The following is an 18,868-nucleotide window of genomic DNA, read 5'->3' on the forward strand; positions in this document are numbered from 1 at the left end:
GCTTCTTTTCGATGCGGAATTTCAATGAGAGATGAAAGTTATGTGACGCGCTTTGACCAATTATATTACTTACAACTAATCATATTTTAAAATACTTTTTGATCAATAGTGTTTCTGGTGCGGGTCAGGAATGCTGCTACGACATTGCTGGCCATCTGATTGAATTTGATGGGAATGGTGCAGGCTTTTCACAGCGTCAACATCAACGTGTCACCTCGCCCAATCCGATTTCTGGACTCGGCCCTGTGCCAGTTCTGTCTCATTATCTAACTGACACGGTCCCATACTTGCAATGCTGTGTTGCCGAAGGAAGAGACGAACAACGTTTTTGTGAGCTTTACCGCAGAGTGAGACCACCCAATAATTGTTACAACTATCAACCACCGAAACCAGGTATAAATTACTTTATACACAACTTTACATCAGTTAAGATTTTAATGTATTATATTTTCTCATTACTTTGCTCTTTATATTAAAGCGAGAGAATACAAAAATGTTGCTTCGTTTTGCTTTTAGTATTTGTGATTTCTTTTCACCATTTATTCACATTCTACCATTCATTGTTATATATAATTTTTCCAATCATATTACGTTAACAGGCATTTTCTCGCTGTATTATAAAACGCGGTGGATCATTTTATGTTTTGGACCGGATTTTACCACCACAACATGTGAAAAGTGGCCCATATTTACCAAATTACACACCATTTTTTGTGGATATTGCTGATATTAATGACAAAACATTGATCCTTCGCTCATTTGTTTTCAATTCACATTAAACATGACCAGGCTTTCAATAGAGTAACGTGTATTTGTATCATGAAATATAGCTTCTGCTTTTGGAGATCCCCACTTTATTACATTCGATGGTCTGAATTACACGTTCAACGGGTATGGCGAGTTCACACTGGCCAAACTGGATGAAAACGAGTTCATACTACAAGCGAGGAGTCTGCCAATGAAAGGTTTGTAACGTACAATTTACATTCAATAAATATAAATCAGCACGATACTTCGTTCTGATAACCTTGTACCTTGTAGTTCCATTCCCTGAAGTCCTCCACCAGGAAGGGTAACTCAGGGCTGACGAGAGTGGGAGTATTTTTAATCTGTTTTGCTTTATTGCAGGTTGTCAGTGGCGGCACCAAGGGGGGGCATGGGGGGGCATTTGCCCCCCCACTCAGAAGCTTTGCCCCCCCCAGTTGCCCCCCAGAAATTTTGAGGACTTAAAAGAAAATTATACAGTAATTTGTAAATAAGTAGATGCTGTCGTACTACATATTCAAGCTCAGCTGTGAAGTGCTCTAAAATACCATTTTCTGCTCTTCAAAACTTGAAAATTTTCTCACTTAGTCGCTGTTGGCTTCCTCGCACACTATTAGTTTGTAATAAGTTTATATCGCTTGTTATATCTTGCATTAAGGCAGACATTTCAATGTGTGATACACAAGCTAATGTAAGTGTTAAACTACAGTACATGGCGTGTAATCTGTCGTCAGCAATGTTTATTCTTGAAGGGGGGGGGGCGTGGAGGACAAATACTCAAAGTCTGCCCCCTTCCTTGAAATAAATATGCATCTACTCATGTAAAATTTGGATTAAACTCATCGATTTGCTTCATTAACAAATAAGAATGCTTGAACTCTTCGTTCATAATTTGTCACCGTCATGGTTTTTAGTGAAAAAGTAAATAGGCTATGTAAAGATGTGCAATCTGCGATGGGTGTTCTGTCCCCTCCCTCTTAAATTTTTGACCTTTCCACGAGGGAAATGTCTGTATTTATTAGGCTATATTCTCATAACAAGACACCCAACTATAGTATATTTGAAAATAAACTTTACCCTGTGTATTAAAAACTTTCCTGTCTTCGGAAGAAAATTATTAGGCCTATGTATGAAAAAAATAAGATATGAAAAAGAGAACAGAAATTAAATATTGAAGTCTTTTACAATGCGATCAGCATTCTTCAATGGTACATACAGTTTGTGATGAAGGCTAGTCAAGAGTGAAATGTGGCTAAACTACTGAACTACACACGTGGCTGTACGTGTCAGTGTTTACGTATTGACTATCTACTGAAGATGGCAGCCAGAGAATGCGTTGAAATTTCATGGAATATTGTGCATTTTTTCTGATGTGATACAAAAATGTAAAAGTAGAATAGGTCTACGCCTTAAGATTACATATATGCAAATGTTCAGTTCATGATCTAGTTTTGATCAATAACTTTGCTCCATTAAGCATTACCTGATTTTACAAAAATTTCTGTTTATATCAAGTGTAACAAAAAAATGTTTATTGGGGCCACTAAAACTCGCGCTTCGCGCTCGATTTTTCCACACATGCAAAAAATTTTTTTGACTGCCCTTGCCCCCCCAATATTTTCTTTTGCCCCCCCCACTTTGAAAATCCTGGTGCCGCCACTGCAGGTTGTGCATGTGTAGTTTTATTTTAAGTATGTCAGCGCTTTTGGAGGATACCATATCGGCTGTGAGACTATTCCAGTGGGAGATTGCTTCATGGAAGAATAAATTAGCCAGTTGGGTAGTTGTGATGAACTTTAATATGACGTCATACAGTTCATCATAGGATCTTCTAAATTTTGTTATTTTTCTTGTGGCTTATTTATTTAAGTCAAGCTGAGTTTCTCCATGGATGATCTTAGAATTTTATAGGTTGATGATTCTAATTGTTTATAATTCTATTCTTTCTAAAATTTGATAATTTTTAAGATACTCGTTATAATGTACAAGACACATATCATTTATGATAAAGAAGATTCAGGACCATTATTGTGTATTTTGGTATTGCGTGATAATAATACTTTTATTTACCACCCGATTTTGTGTAGTATCTGTCTTGTTTCTAAGTCATAATTATTCTAATACTTGCTATCATTGATGTATCATTATGCATATGACTGCCATATCATTTCTCTTGTTAATTTGACTGGACCTCTGGGAAGAACAAAGTCGTTAATTATCACTAGCTCAGAATAGAGTGATCCGTCCGTATCTTTTTAAGTGTTTACTATGATAAAAAAAACCATATAAAGAAGATTTGGCTCCTTTTGGAATGAAGCTCCTCATATATTTAATTGTATATCTCGTGCAATGTGTTTTGTTGTGATATTTATACGGTAAATAAAAAATAATTAGACCAAAAAAACCTCACACACACAATGTGTACGCAGTAAAGTATGTAACAACATGAAAAGGGGATAATCATGAGGCTTAGATGTATCCAAATTATAATCATAATTTTCAACATTGAACATAATGATAACGTTTGATATATAACATAATGAAGCCATTCATGTAAAACGTCAACTTAAAGAACTAGGTGCAATCACATGTGACTCAACTTTGTCATTGTATTTTCAAACTAGAATTTGAATCAAATAGCAAAATATTGAAGCAATTCAACTAGTGTGTTACTAGACATTATAGCAATGTAGACAAAATAGAATCTACCAGAGCATTGTTAAACCTTTAACACTAACATCACATGATTCATGCTGAATAAAAAAAAATCACTAAATCGTATAATTCATGGTGATTTCCACGTGATTTGTTATATTGCCCGGTCAACTTCCAGAAACACCAAATGCTACAATATTCACGGCAGTTGCTACAAAGTCTAATGGAAGTGACGTCATACATGTAGAGGCCAATGGGACGTTTGGAATGAGCGTGTTTTTCCGAAGGGAAGGAAGGCAATGCTTCGAGGAAGCGGATTTTACGTTAAGGAGAACTTGGTATCTTCGAGGTAAGAGAAGTTAAAATAAAACATCTGAATGGTCAGTGAAACTTCCTTGAAGAGATAACAGAAGATTATTACAGTTTACTGGGAACTAAGCGGTATTTAGTTCACGTCCTTGAAATTACAAATAAGGCTTTGCTAAGTGACTTTGGAAATTTATGCGTTTGAAAACAAAAATGATATTTTCTGACATGTTTTTTATGTGCGTATGGTGATAATAGGAAAAATGAAAGATCGCCCAACTGTACACAGTAGCAATACTCTGGTAGTCGTCTTTTATTCTTCTCCTCCTCGTCATCCTTCTATTTCTACTTCTTCTCATTCCATCTCTTCCTTCTTTTCAATCGTCTTCTTCCTCTTCTCCTTCCTAAATTGTTTTTCTCCAAATTTTTATTTTTCTTGTTGTTATTCTTCTTCTCCACCTCCACCTTCTACTCCTCCTCCTTTTTCTTCTTCTTCTTCTCATTTTCTTCTTCTTATTATTGTCCTTCTTCATTTCCTTTTCTTCTTCCTCCTCCTCCTCGTTCTTCTTCTTATACATGTATTTCTTCTTTTTTTTCTTCTACCTCTCCTCGTTCAGCGACCGAAATCCTCTGTTAGCTAAAAAGGGGGTAGTCGTTGAAAGTTCATCAAGTAACGCAAGCGTTTCCATTTCGATTATGTTTTTCTTTTCCATCGAAAATATTTCGACCAAGGTATCACTATACAGTGCATCCCACAAAAAACAAAACCGAGTTTTAACGATGATTTATAATAAGTTAATCATAATTAACGTAGACAAATGACCTATCATTGCAAAACTTTGACTCTATTCTTTCATCTGGTACAACAAAGAATATGAAATACTATATGCATGGCTGATCGTCAACAAAACGTAGTGCCGAGTCAGTCTGACAGCTAGCCTATAAAACCTCTTCATTTTATGAAATAATTAAAATTCAGGCCTTATTTCAAATAAACAGAACTCGGTTTTTTCTTGACCATTTTATGTGATTGAGGTATCAAATTAGAAAGTAGGTATTGAACATTTAAAAAATGTTATTTTTTTCTTTTTTGGGGGGGAACCAGATACTACCCACCAAGTTACTTCTTAATATCCTTTCATCATTCTTTTATTTAAATCACTCACGCGTGAATGAGAAATCTCCTATGATGTACCAGAGATGAAAGAGGGGACTCTAAGCTTTACAATTCAAGGTTTTTTGTCTATTGTATTTGTGATTAAGATATGAAAATCATCGCAAAATCTCGGTTTCATTTTTTGTGTGCGACGCACTGTATATCATTTTGCATTTTCTCTTTAATAAGGCCGAGATTTGGTATAAAGAGCCGGCTGTTATATTGCTGCCACCCGTACGGTAGCATGTTTAAAACTACAGTATATAGCCATTCACGAATACTATGTGTTCCTTCTATTGGTACCCTGATGCGACGTCTTTCAATAAATAATATTATAAAACTAATGAACGTAACATTACATTATGTATTGATAAAAACAAATTTTTTTTCAATGAAATAGGGGTGACTGTAAGGGCAGAAGAAAATTTGGCAGTAGATGGAATATCGATCTCCTTCGATAATGGTATCGCTGTAAAGCTTACCGCACGCAACGACGCTCTTGCCCTCTTCGTCACCGTTCCACACCGGTTTAAATTCCACACACAAGGCATGCTGGGTACTTGGAATGATGAACAAAGTGATGATCTCCAGAGACCCGATGACGTCGTAATACCGGTGACCTCATCCATGGAGACAATATTTTACGAGTTTGGAAATCTGTGTACGTATTCACATCCATAAGGATTCTGATGAGCATGTAAGCCTGTTCCATGTGTTTTATTGCGTATGTGCATTATTGATTTGGGAAAGCTTGACAACGTTACATGATTGAATACTTTCAATCTTTTGAAATTTGAAATTGACGCGTTTGATATGTAAATAATGATTTTATCTTGTTTTATGTTTGTTTATGTATACCTATACTGTATTAAATTTATCTGTCTATGTTGCCCTGTATTACGATCGTTTAGAACTGATAACCTGGGCCCATTATTGTAATTGATTCCCTTTTTTATGAATAAAGGGTGATTTATTAAAAACAACTCACAGTGTTATATTAACTTTGATCTCTTTATATCTTGTGGTATCTAACAGGGCGTGTCAAGAGGAATGAATCTCTATTCTTCTACAGAACAGGGTACAACCATTCATCATACACAAACTATAACTACACTCCTTCTTTTGAAAGACCAACCTTCTCATTGGATGATCGAGTCAGTCACGTGTGCGGCGATGACCAACTGTGTGCCTTTGATTTTGCAGTCAGCGGAAGCGAGGGTTTTGCATCACAGACGTTGAATACAATCAGTCAGTTCAAATCGACGAGCTCTGATTTATTACCTCGTACGTGTTTTTACTCATAAATTCTTAATAAAATCATGATTATTCAATACGAATCTTTTGGAATAACCAGCAGTATTTAAAAGGCCATGTTCCTTCAAAAATCGTGTTTTTTTTAATACAAAGGGAACAAAGCACTAGTAAATTTATCAATACTACTTCATAACTGAAGAAAAATGTATAGCATTATAACAATATCACTTTGATTTTTTTCTACAGTAATGTCTATAGATTTGATACATATATGTGATATTAATTGATCAAGAGTACCTCGTACCGTCCAATCGTTTTCCCCGAATTCCTCTGCCAGTATGTGTTTTCCGAGGCTTCTAAGAGTGATGGTTTGAGGGCTTAGGGTTTTTGGGAGGGTCTTAGTAATTTGATTTTGAAGGTTTCGGAGCTATTTGAAGCGGCAATTTAGTAGTAAAAAAAAGAACCGGACTTCAAAAATATGGTAAATCATGAAGGAGTTAATCTCTAGATAACACTCGATTAAAAAAGAAAATTGGTTGTTGATGATAGCACCCCCCCCCCCCCTTCCCTTTCCATTGTACCGTAGATGTAAACGAATGGGAAAGGAAAATAGCTGTTTTCTTGAATGGGCAAAATTTTAATGTTTTACAAATATTCTGTATTGCATTGTTTGTTAATAAAGTAACCTGCCCGTCACTGTTATTGACAAATGGACGTGTGATCACCACTTCATCTTCGCCAGGAGCTCTGGCTACGTTTAGCTGTGACAGTTGCTATATCCGAAGAGGGCCTGCCAATACAACATGTGCATCGGACGGCACTTGGCTACAGCCTCTCGCTTCATGTATACCTATTGGTGGGTTTGTATTGTTGTATTCATGCGACGATGTATTTTTTTTAGGTCAGTGCAGGTGTGAAGGTATCTATAAATAGTTAAAATTCGATAACGACCGAAATTATTTTGTTTTCTTATTGCTTTATATACATTAGAAAAGAGTTGAAAAGAAAAAGAAACAGAAATGAAATAGACAACATGTATTCTGGAAAACCATACATTTATACTTGAGATAAGTGTGATCTAGATGAGACGAGTTATTTTCGTCAATGGATTTTTAATGATCAATTGATTTTATTCATCACCTTTACATTTTCGAATTTTGAGATATTTGTATTTGCTCTAACATACCTTCAAATGATACTGTACGCCATTTTTTTATAATAGAACTTCAATGCGAAACACCCGTGGCGCCCTCACACGGTCATGTTATGGTTGGTGGTTGTCCAATCACATACGCTACATTCACATGCGAGGGTGGTTATGACCTTGTCGGTACGTCAATGGTGCAGTGTCTTCATGATGGTTTTTGGTCACATCCCATTCCAAAATGCCAGAGTAAAGGTAAATATGCCATATATTATGAATGAAACAGCACCCTCATTTAGGAAAGTTGATTCTTAACCTTTAATTTTAGTTAAATTTCATAACAATGTAGGATATATCAAAGGGATGCTCCGGGCTAAAGGGCGCCATTGGCATGGGTAGTGCATTTTTTTCTAGCTTGCAGATTTTTGGTATCAAACTTCGTTTTTTCACAGGAAGGATTCCATTTTTTTACTTCATGTTGGGATATTTTGAGGATTTTAACATACATTTACCAATAATGTGATTTTCAACGTTTGATGATTGTGGATGTTAGAGATGTTTTTGGATTCAAATTTCAACAAGAAAGCTTCAGCCTCAATGCCTTCCAGGATGTGTGTGTGGGACTAGGTTTAGTCAGAGTCTCAAAGAGCCCATAGACTTTGTACATGTATGTAATCACACTCAGTCTCATTCAGATAATGTAAGTCACCCTACTTCAGTATTGATTTTCCAAACCTGAGATTTTCAACCTATGCAGATGCTACTTATGAGATTGTGCAAATGGAATTTTACTGTCAATTACTTACATTTAGCTTGATTTTGGTTGAGTTTTGAGAATGAGATAACCTATCCTTTGAAGTTTGAACTTTGATTTTTTTTAAGCTTGGCCTTGAGTTTGAACTGCAAGGGACATTTACAGGCTTACGGTTAAAACATTTCCTAGCCTAACTTAGGAGTGAAGCTGATTAAGTAATTTTGTCTGAGATATTCAGTTGCTAATAGTATACTGCAGTACTGTCACCAGCTTTACAATACAGTCTCAGACTCAGAGATGGAGGATAGAGGAAGGGTGAAGGACAGAAGTCAGCGAAGTAGTGGTGGCAGCCCTGAGAAACGTTCCCAGAGTGCTCCTTTGACAGGATCAATAATTCCTAGTATCAGTAGTTCGGAAACAAAATCCAAAAAGAATAAGAAAGGAACATTATCAGGACTTGAAAAGAGCAAAACTAGGAAAAACTCAACTAAAACAAATGATCTTTCTCATCAAAGTGAATCAGCCTCTACTTCTGGATGTAGTAAATGTAAATTACCATTCATAGATACCAACTCTGACTGTATAGAATGTGAACGTTGTGAAGGATGGTTTTGCATGAATTGTAGCAGATTGTCATCTTCGGATTTCCGATTATTTCAAGAAGTTAGAGCTGCACACTGGTTTTGTGCTCAATGCGAATCAAGAGCGATTGAAGCCATTAAAACCGATCAAGTTGTTGAAGAAAGATGTAGCAAATTCTTAGGCGAAGCAAATGATAGAATTTCAAAACTGGAGTTAGAGAGTGTAAAGTGGAGCTCAGTACAGGATCACTGTTATGAATTAGACCATAAACTCAAGATTTTGACTGAATCAGTCAATGAAGTACAAGCTGATCTCTCTCAAGGTTTGATGTCAGCTTCAGCCAGTGCTAAGAGATACAGTCCAGATGATCTGAAACTGTCACAATCTGACGTTGTGTCTATTTGTAAAGGCTGTATGGAGGAAGAGAGAGAAAAGGCTCGAAGGCGAAATAATGTGATACTACAGGGGATACCAGAAGTAGATTCGGATGATTCGTCTACAAGAAAGGATCAAGATACTGGTTTTGTAAAAGACATTCTAAAGCAGCTTGACATGTCTGATGCTCAGTATGTAAGAGTCATCAGGTTAGGGAAAAGAGACCCTGAGAAAGAAAAGTCTCGACCTGTACTTATGGAGTTTAAAGAGGCGAAAACAAGAGATACTCTACTGAAACAGGCAGCAAATCTAGCTAAGGCTCCTGATCGCTTCAAGAATATCTACATTCAACCTGACAGAACTAAAAAGGAGAGAGAGGAAAGGAGTAAACTTGTGAAGGAACTGAAATCACGTCAATCAGAAGGTGATTTAAGATGGAAGATTGCTAGAAATAAACTAGTGTTACGTGAGACTCAGAGCACCACAGGTTCTAATCCAGTTGAGAACCAGCCCTTTCGGAAATAGTGAAGGGAGAAGGAGCACTGTAAATACATGCACAACAACAGCACAAGCACCTATTTGCACCAGTGATGCACCATCAGTAGTTGATTTAGATAATATACAATCATCATTTTCTGAATGCGAGGTGGATTCATCAGCAGGAACTTTAAGAGAAATTTCTTCCTCCACACACACTGTTCGGTCTGATGCTACTTCTTCGGCACGTGTTTTTTACAGTAATGTTGACTCATTGTTAAATAAAAGAGATGAACTGCTTATCAGAGTTTCAGCAGAAAAGCCAGATATCATAGCCTTGACGGAAATACTCCCTAAGAATGTTCATAGTACCATAGACAATTCTGAATTCTACTTACCTGGCTACAATATGTTCTTGTCTAAGGAACCAAAGCGTGGAGTAATAATTTATGTCAAACACGGATTGTATGCAAAACAAGTTGAGTTTCCTGACATGAACTTTGTGGAGAGTGTATGGTGTTCAATTGTAAATGACTCTGGTTCTACACTATTTGGCTGTATATACCGCAGTCCAAATAGCGATTCCAGGAATGATGAGGCGCTGATATCACTTATGAAGAAAGCAGAGAATTTAAGGTACGATAATCTGGTTATTACAGGAGACTTTAATCTTCCTACAATTGCTTGGGATTCGCTGGATGTTACACGGCCAGATCAACAATTTGCACAGAGATTTCTAGACACAACTTTAGACTTGTTTCTTTTCCAACTGGTGAATCAGCCTACAAGATTTAGAGATGGCCAGCAGGCAAACATTCTGGACCTGATACTGACAAATTCTGAAAATTCGGTGGATAATGTGTCATATAAAGCCGCACTAGGAAAAAGTGACCACATTGTGATTCAGTTCAATTTGAGTCTGGAGTTTAAGCAGGCTATGTCACACCCTCGATATGCCTATTTCAGAGGAAGATACAATGATATGAGAAACTTTGTTCAGGACCATCAGATTTTCGACTTTGAAGAGGATCAAGATGTGGAAGACAAATATAACTTGTTTAAAGACAATATTGACAAATTAACCGAGGAGTTTGTACCCAAGTCAACTGCATCTTCAACTACTAAAGCAGAACCATTATGGATGAACTCAGAAGTCAAATCTGCAATTAAGAGGAAGCACAAGGCATGGAATGTTCATCAAAGTCAAAGGTCGGCTCAATCTAGATGTGTTTTCAATCGAATTAGAAATGAGACTACAAGAGTTATCAATCAAGCCAAAAGAAAGTTTGAGTCCAAGTTAATCTCAGAATTGAGGACTAATTCCAAGAGTTTCTGGAAATATGTTCAGAGTAAACTAAAAATAAAGCACGACATCAGTCTTCTTTCAAGACCTGATGGATCCTTGACGTCTGATGATGAGGAGAAGGCAGTACTTTTGAACAATTTTTTCAGCTCTGTGTTTACGAAGGAGGATTTGATGACCATGCCAGATATTTCTGACAGAAGTTATGCCAAACCTTTGACTTCTATCAACATTGACACTGACAAAGTCCTTAAAGTGTTACAATCACTGGACCAGTCCAAGTCTCCAGGCCCAGATAGGGTACACATCAAAGTACTCAAGGAACTCGGTGAACACGTCACCCCAATACTCTCAAATGTGTTCAATGCATCTCTAGAGGAAGGAAAAGTTCCCTCTAAGTGGAAGCTAGCAGATGTAGTTCCATTGCACAAGAAGGGAGATAAGACAGCTCCAGGAAATTACCGTCCAGTTAGTTTGACGAGTGTGGTGAGCAAAATAATGGAAACCATGGTGAGGGAAGAAATAGTGCAGCATATGAATGAAAATAGTCTGTGGTCAGAGCACCAGCACGGTTTTCGCAAAGGAAGATCTTGTTCATCTCAACTTCTCGAAGTGATTGAAGATTGGAGTAATATTCTGGACAATGGTGGTAATGTGGACTGCATTTACCTCGACTACCAAAAGGCTTTCGATAGTGTTCCGCATGAAAGACTGCTGAAGAAATTGCATGCTTATGGTATCCAAGGGAAGATTCTGCTTTGGATTAAAGCATTTATATCTAATAGGAGCCAGAGAGTAAATGTCAATGGATCATTTTCACATCATGTACCTGTTACCAGCGGAATTCCTCAAGGGAGTGTGCTCGGCCCCGTTCTCTTCATTATTTACATTAATGATCTCCCCGAGGTTATATCTGGTAACTCATCGACAGTCAAAATGTTTGCAGATGATACCAAACTCTACTCTTCTGTTAACAATAACAATGATGGTGAGGTGTTGCAGCAAGACTTGGACAGTCTTTCAAATTGGTCCAATACATGGCAACTCCCCTTTAATACGTCAAAATGTAAAGTGATGCACTTAGGTAGAAAAAGTTCAGACAGGATTTATAAAGTGCAGAAAGATGGTATGATTTCCGACATTGCATCAGTATCGGAGGAAAAGGACTTGGGAGTTACATTCGATGATAAACTCAAGTTTAATCAGCAAGTCGGAAGAGTTGTCGCTGCAGCAAACAGAAAACTTGGAATGATCAGACGTACCTTTTCATCTTTTGATCAAGAAGGATTCCTACTTCTGTACAAGACACTAATAAGGCCTGTCTTAGAATATTCCTCATGTGTATGGCATCCTATCTACAAAAAAGATATTGAGAAGCTTGAAAAGGTGCAACGAAGAGCAACTAAACTTCTGACTCCATTAAGGGACCTCAGCTACCCTGCACGCCTCCAAAGCCTGAAACTGCCTACACTTGCCTATAGGAGACACCGAACAGACATGTTGCAGATCTTCAAATTATTGACCGGTATTGACGACTTCTGTGCAGACCAATTCTTTACACTGTCTAGATCAGAGAGAACACGTGGACACAAATTAAAAATTCATAAGAATCGGGTTCGTTCAAAGCTGAGACAAGGTGTATTCTCTCAGAGAGTTGTTACTCAATGGAACAATCTACCAGATGAAGTTGTGAACAGTCAAACTGTCAACATGTTCAAATCACGTTTGGAAAAGGTGTGGAAAAGGTCCTTGAACATGTACAATCCAGATGAAAATTTTCTTTGTCCATGCTCTACCCATGCCACTCAACGCCAAATAAGTTTTAGGTACCAACGTTTGGATACAGAGGGGCAAATAAGTTGTGTATAACTTTATGCCTACTTCCAAGGTAAATTCCAAGGTAAATAAATAGAAAAAGAGTAAGATTTACAGAACAAAATGTTAAAACTTCATCAAAATCGGATAACAAATAACGAAGTTATTTTAAAATTTGCATTATTCCGGTGTAAGAGTTCTAGACATGACATGTCTTCATGAATGTTTATTATAGGCATGTTAGGTGGGCTAAAGATTTCACGTCCCCACTTTACTTTTTCTTTTTACATGAGATCATAACTGTTTCATTTTTTTTCATAAAAGTGTAAGTGATGGGTCTCCATAATTTCAGCGCAACATATCCTTCATATCAAAGACCTCTTTGTGAATAGCTTTGCATTTTTGTTCAGTTATGTTTACATCAATATGATTTCGACCGTTGTGTTCTTTTATTCTCTCCTGTATAAAAACACATAATATATGAATAAGTCGCCTATATTTTCTTTATTTCCAAGGGGGATCGTTACTTTACAAGCTTTGTTTTTTAGTGCATCCTCTCTTTTCCATTTATGCTCAATATTATACTTTTTCTACGAAGTAAGAATGCTCGTCTGTAAATGTGAACTTGATTTGTATTACTTTTAATTACTTTGTGTTTTGTTTTGAATGGAAATGGAATAAACAACAAAAAATAGAATAAGTTACAGCAAGAAATAAACAATGCTCTTAATCAGTTATCAATCAAATTGTTTTAGTTCTCGGTAGAAATTTTTTTAATAAACTTAATTTCACATAATAAAACACAAAAGAACAAGTGGGGATATGACATCATCAGCCTACCTAATTAATATTCATGAAGACATGCCAAGAACTGTTTCACTGGAATAATGCAAATCTTTAAAATTCAATAACTTCTTTATTTTTTATTCGATTTCGATCAAATCTCCAGCATTTTACTTTTTAATTATTAATACATTTATTTAAATATAAATATCTCTAGCCCGACCATTCCTTTAAAGCGGAAAGGTTACACGTCCCCCTTAAAAGGCATAAGATTTTGTAGTGCAAATTGTCGTGTAACAAAAGGTGAGCTTTTTTTAGGAAAGATGCTTGTCAAATATTTCGTGACATAAATGCAATTCAATCGTGAGTGCAGAGCCCTTTAACACTGGCGTGTAAGATTTCTTGCACAAAAATCTAACCCCTTGCAAAATTTTGGATCCGCCCTTGGTCAAGAGCAAAAAAAAGGTATTGAGAATCATGATAAAAGCAGTGTAATGTGTGGTTTTCCTGTGTGCTATACACACGACTGATGCTGGGGACCTGCTCCCGAGTTAAATCAGCAAATAAGAGTTTTATTTCCTCCATTATAACTGATGTGAACTTTCTTCAAAGCAAATTTCCTTTCGACAAATTTGAAAACTTTATTTTAATATGCTTGTTAGCAATAGTTAAAAAAAAGATCGAATTTTATTTTTTCAGTTGGCGATGGAATGAAAATGACTAAAAGTGTGATTTGGGTATCTGACGAACAACTTAATATTTCAGCCATACAAAAGAAACAGACTCAAGACCGGTCGAAGCTAATGACACGTATTTCACAAAGGGATTTTTTAAACCATGATTTATCCAGATTTCATGTGTAAATTACGCTTATTTACCGCGTATATTAAAGGGGAAGTTCACCCTGACAAAAAAAATTATTGTAAAAATAGCAAAAAAAATAATAAAATATATTGCCTAAGGTTTGAGAAAAGTTCATTAAATAATTAAAAAGTTATTAGAATTTCAATTATTTGATTTGTGACGTCATATGCGAGCAGCATTCCTACATAGCGAATGGTAAAAATCAATGAAATTTCATTTTCTCAGAAAACTGAAAATGTTTTTTTTACTGTACCTAATGTATATCAATAGACAAATCATTTCACACCCGATCATGAATAGAAAACAAAATTAAGTCATCAGGAGCCATACAAAATTTCAAATCCATGCATTCTTTATTACATAACACATGGGGCAGCTGCTCGTTTATGACTTCACAAATCCAAAACTTTGAACTCTAATAACTTTCTTACTCTTTAACGGATTTTCCTCAAACCTTCACCCATATTTTTAAATATTTTTTTTGCTATTTTTACAACAAAGTTTTCTTCAGGGTGAACTTCCCCTTTAAACAAAATCCAACGCTGATGCGCGCTTTTGTAGCAGTTCGCCAAATTAACGCCTGATCCTGGTTAAATACGCTATATTGATGAGTCCACTGTTTTGTTAACTAGTCCACTCTTCAAACAGTGGACTCACGTATAGAATAGCGTGGACTTATACATGAAATCTGCATAAACCATGAATTCAAACAATGGTTTTAGAAGACCACGAATACGAACCATTAGGCTTATTTCCATGGTCATATCAATATAATCGTTGGTTTGGAGTCGGTTTTCGGGTATGAATGTTGCATCTGAAAAAAACACACCTTAATAATCATTGAAACGCATCACAGTTACATTCACCATGTATTTATTCACTTTCAAGGTATGGAGACTATGAAGCTCAATTCGGTCCATGCTGCAGCAATTGGGGGAGGTGCAGCTGCATTCGTTCTTATTCTGTGCCTCATCATCGCCTGTCTGGTTACTAAGCAACGGGATAAACGAAGAAAACAAGCACTGAAGTAATGAAATCCCCTGTTCCCGGCCCCCTCTCCCCCCCCCCCCCCCTCTTCGCTCTATATATTCATGTAGACATTTTCCTCTCTCTGTATAAATCTCCCATCTACCCTCCATCCATTCCCCTCTCTTTTCCCACTATCTCTCTCTCTCTCTCTTTCTTTCTCTCTAATAATCATAGACCTACAGGCACATGTACTTAGTTTTCTTCAGCTTATTTCATTCAAAGTTTCCTCCGAAATGAATAACATAAATTCAACGTCAATAATTACAATATTTCAAAATGATCATTTTGTTTTGAAAACAGTCTACTATGTTTGTACAAACAACTGCAGCTGCGACAGCAAGATACTGATGGAATGAATCGCTTAAAAAATATACGAAGAAAAGAGGTTAACCTAAAACATACTTAACAACGACACGTGCACACATTGTTATCAATAATGCATAGGTCTATATAAATTGTTTGACGCAAGATGGTAGAGCAGTGTAGTTGTAATGCCTTGGTCAAGGACCGTGCCGGGAGTCGAACCCCGGACTCCAATGGTATAGTCGGGCGCTTTAGACCACTCGGCCATTGTACCTACACACATCACATATCTATCACTCTCCTTCTACACACGCACACACATCCCCTCACACTTCCATCTCTGTTTTCTCTCTTCGGTCTCCATCTTTCCAGTTGCCCTCCTTTCTTGTAACTGTACCTCTAAGGATTACAATATGTATGACAACATCGTTTGAAATAACCTTAAATCATAATCATTTCCATGAGATTCCTAAGCCGTGTTCGATCTTCCGTTTTCCCTTTTAAATGACTATATCCCCCAGGTCAGTTGAGAACAACATACCCTTTAAGGCATTTCGGTTTTTGTTTGGTTTGTTTTAAACGCATGGTTTCAAATGAATTGAATGAAAGTCATTCATTGGAAGATAACATTTTGTGTGCTAACGAGATTATTGTCATAAAACCAAAGCCATGCTACATGTAGGTTGCAATGTAAATAAATCTATAATTATTAGGACTATTCATATTTTCATCATCGCGAGTGTTTGTAATTATCCTGTGCATTTGTTTTATGGGTGAAGCATTCTTGCTTGTTTTACCTAACTGCGGGATGAGTGCAATGCAGCTAAACATGCTGATGTTACGTCACAGTTACTTACACCTTAAAAATTCGAATGTTAAATCGACATTTGAAAGGTTGGAGAAGTGGCAACCTTTTCCAAATGGTACATCCAACCTTGTCTAAAGCTGAATCCAACATTTTAAGTGTTGGGTAGAACCATTTAAAGTGGTAAATGCATGCAGCATTTAGAAAATGCTGTCACTCCTCCAACCTTTCAAATGTTAAGTTAACATTTCTTGTTTTTAGAGTGTATAATGTTAATTCTTCTACGTGTTTCTATTTCTTCTTCCCTTCAGAAAACGTTTATCAAACAGATGGTCTACCACACGAAATCCTCTGTACGATCCGAACGCTTCTAATAGTTGAATTTTTCCCACGGCCTGACAAATGAAGACTGCAGGAGAAAGCTTTCCAGAATGAGCCTTTGGACGTTTTAACTAGCGTAACATGCATATTTACGAAGAAGAAACTAGTTAAAATTATTTTGTATCTCACAAATGACTTGCATAAATCGTTTAGCTTGTGACAGTTCCATAATTAAAATGGAATATGAATAGCCTTCATATCAGCCTAAAATCTGTCATATATGTATAATGACGTCATCGAAATACCGTAATTTTATAGAGATTGTTACATAGAAGTAGGTCGAACTCTCAACCTTCAAGTTTAGCAAATGCGCCCCTCCTCTTCAAAAAAATACCAAACACCTATTTAGACATTTTTCTTCTCGAAAAAGCATACAATTGCAATAGCTGCAATTGCAACTTTGTCGTGTTTGTATCTAGTCGGGGAGACATGATCAAGATTATTGCATGACATGACCGCCATATTGGGTACGTATGCGATTTTTTTTTCTTGTCAGAAGTTGTAGGCCCACGTGTAGAATAGGTTGTCTATTTCAAGAATGCGACGGATGTCACCTGGCCACTCTTGGGTATTTTTTATTGACGTGTTAAAGCAACGCCCACATGTTCACATACCTCTTATATATGACTTTCATATTGTACAGAATAAATTGTATAAAACTCTAAAAAAAAAAAAAAGGTCACGTTTGTCATCCTCAAATCTAAACGCAGATATTAAATTGTGAAAAATTATCAAATGTAACAAATAGAAATGACTCTTGGAAAATACTAAATCCGTTTTGGGCAAAAACAACAACTCGTATAATAGCACTTTTCCAAAAGTAATGTCAGATGAAGTGGGTGATGGTTTTAACGATCACTTTGCTAATGTGGCGTCAGAAATTGCTGATGAGTCAGCAAAATAATGTACACCGTGATCATGTAGCGTCCAACCTGCATGAAAACTTTCAAATATCGCCTGTCTCTGAAAACGATGTCTTGAAAAAGGTGTAGGTTATATAATTTTTTTTCTTTGTTTTTAATGATTTTATTTCTATGTCTGATGGTCAACTTCCTTTACATTATGGTAATCATAACCTTTTTGCAAGTAAACTGGTTCGATGGAAGACGAGCAACAATGCATTATTGCTGCTGAATATGGACTACCAGCTGTATAATTTCTTGCCTTTATTACTGTATCTTAACATTGACCTCATCATCTCATGTTATATGTGTTTGTATGTACTTTGTATCTGTTATTTTTATGTACGGAAATAAAACCAAAAAAATGTATAATATGTAATTAAAGCTAAACAAAAAAAATAATAAAAAGCAAACGTATGACTCATTGAGTATTTAATCACATATACGTCATCTAAGTGTCATTTGAATGTAATTAAAATACATAAGGGTTGGGTTAGGGTTAGGGTAAATTAAGTCCATTTCGTTAGGGGTAAAGTCCATTTCATTAGGGTTAGGGTAAAGTCCATTTCATTAGGGTTAGGGTAAAGTCCATTTCATTAGGGTTAGTGTTTAAGTCCTATTTTCCTATGTCCAGCAACTCCCTAACATCAGAATCAAAGCATTCGGCATTTTTTTAGACAATCAAACCTATTTGAGAACATACCATTCACTCGTGTCCAGATTCCTTTCTCCCATTAAACGCTGTCTCATTCGCTCGTGTACAACAAATACCTTTCTAGTTTTTAAGTCCAGATACAAACCATTCTCCTGATAAACGGTGCCCCATTCATTCGTGTCTGGGATTTAGAATGAGTATTTTTCGGGACTCGATGGATTTGGAAGAATAGAGTTGAATACTGAAATAGTCGATTTTGCAGTCACATAGGCTTAATACAGCAACCTATAAATGTTTTTTTCCGATGTATTTTTTTTTCTTGATTCATGTTCCTAATGGGTCCTGGAACAAAATCAGCTTGGTTGCCCAAAATTGCCGTTTGTGTAATTTTGCCAATTTGCATAAATCCAAAAGGGCCGCCAGATGCCATCTTGAAAACCTAACTTTTGAACCCCTTTCCGCAAAATGATGAGTAATTACTCTTCTTAGGGGTTTAGAGGTGAGTAGAACCGATTTCTGTTATCATTTTTGCAACCTAACGTCATCTTCAGGTCAAATCC

The 18,868-nt window shown here is 36.5% G+C and overlaps 1 protein-coding gene across 1 annotated transcript in view; it reads left to right on the forward strand.

The window, feature by feature from the left end:
- LOC121427880 overlaps positions 1-17,065 on the forward strand; it is a 62,453-nt gene extending 45,388 nt beyond the window's left edge. Inside the window, exons 10-20 of the mRNA XM_041624453.1 lie at positions 110-393; positions 831-965; positions 3,599-3,769; positions 5,283-5,543; positions 5,918-6,166; positions 6,819-6,992; positions 7,359-7,543; positions 8,893-9,515; positions 10,039-12,494; positions 15,122-15,260; positions 16,682-17,065. Of these exons, the coding sequence (XP_041480387.1) occupies positions 110-393; positions 831-965; positions 3,599-3,769; positions 5,283-5,543; positions 5,918-6,166; positions 6,819-6,992; positions 7,359-7,543; positions 8,893-9,515; positions 10,039-12,494; positions 15,122-15,260; positions 16,682-16,751 (4,747 nt within the window). The 3' untranslated portion in view covers positions 16,752-17,065. The remainder of the gene's footprint in view (positions 1-109; positions 394-830; positions 966-3,598; positions 3,770-5,282; positions 5,544-5,917; positions 6,167-6,818; positions 6,993-7,358; positions 7,544-8,892; positions 9,516-10,038; positions 12,495-15,121; positions 15,261-16,681) is intronic.
- Positions 17,066-18,868: the final 1,803 nt, after the last annotated feature.

Source organism: Lytechinus variegatus, chromosome 14 (genome assembly GCF_018143015.1).
Source record: "Lytechinus variegatus isolate NC3 chromosome 14, Lvar_3.0, whole genome shotgun sequence".
In the NCBI taxonomy this organism is placed as follows: domain Eukaryota; kingdom Metazoa; phylum Echinodermata; class Echinoidea; order Temnopleuroida; family Toxopneustidae; genus Lytechinus; species Lytechinus variegatus.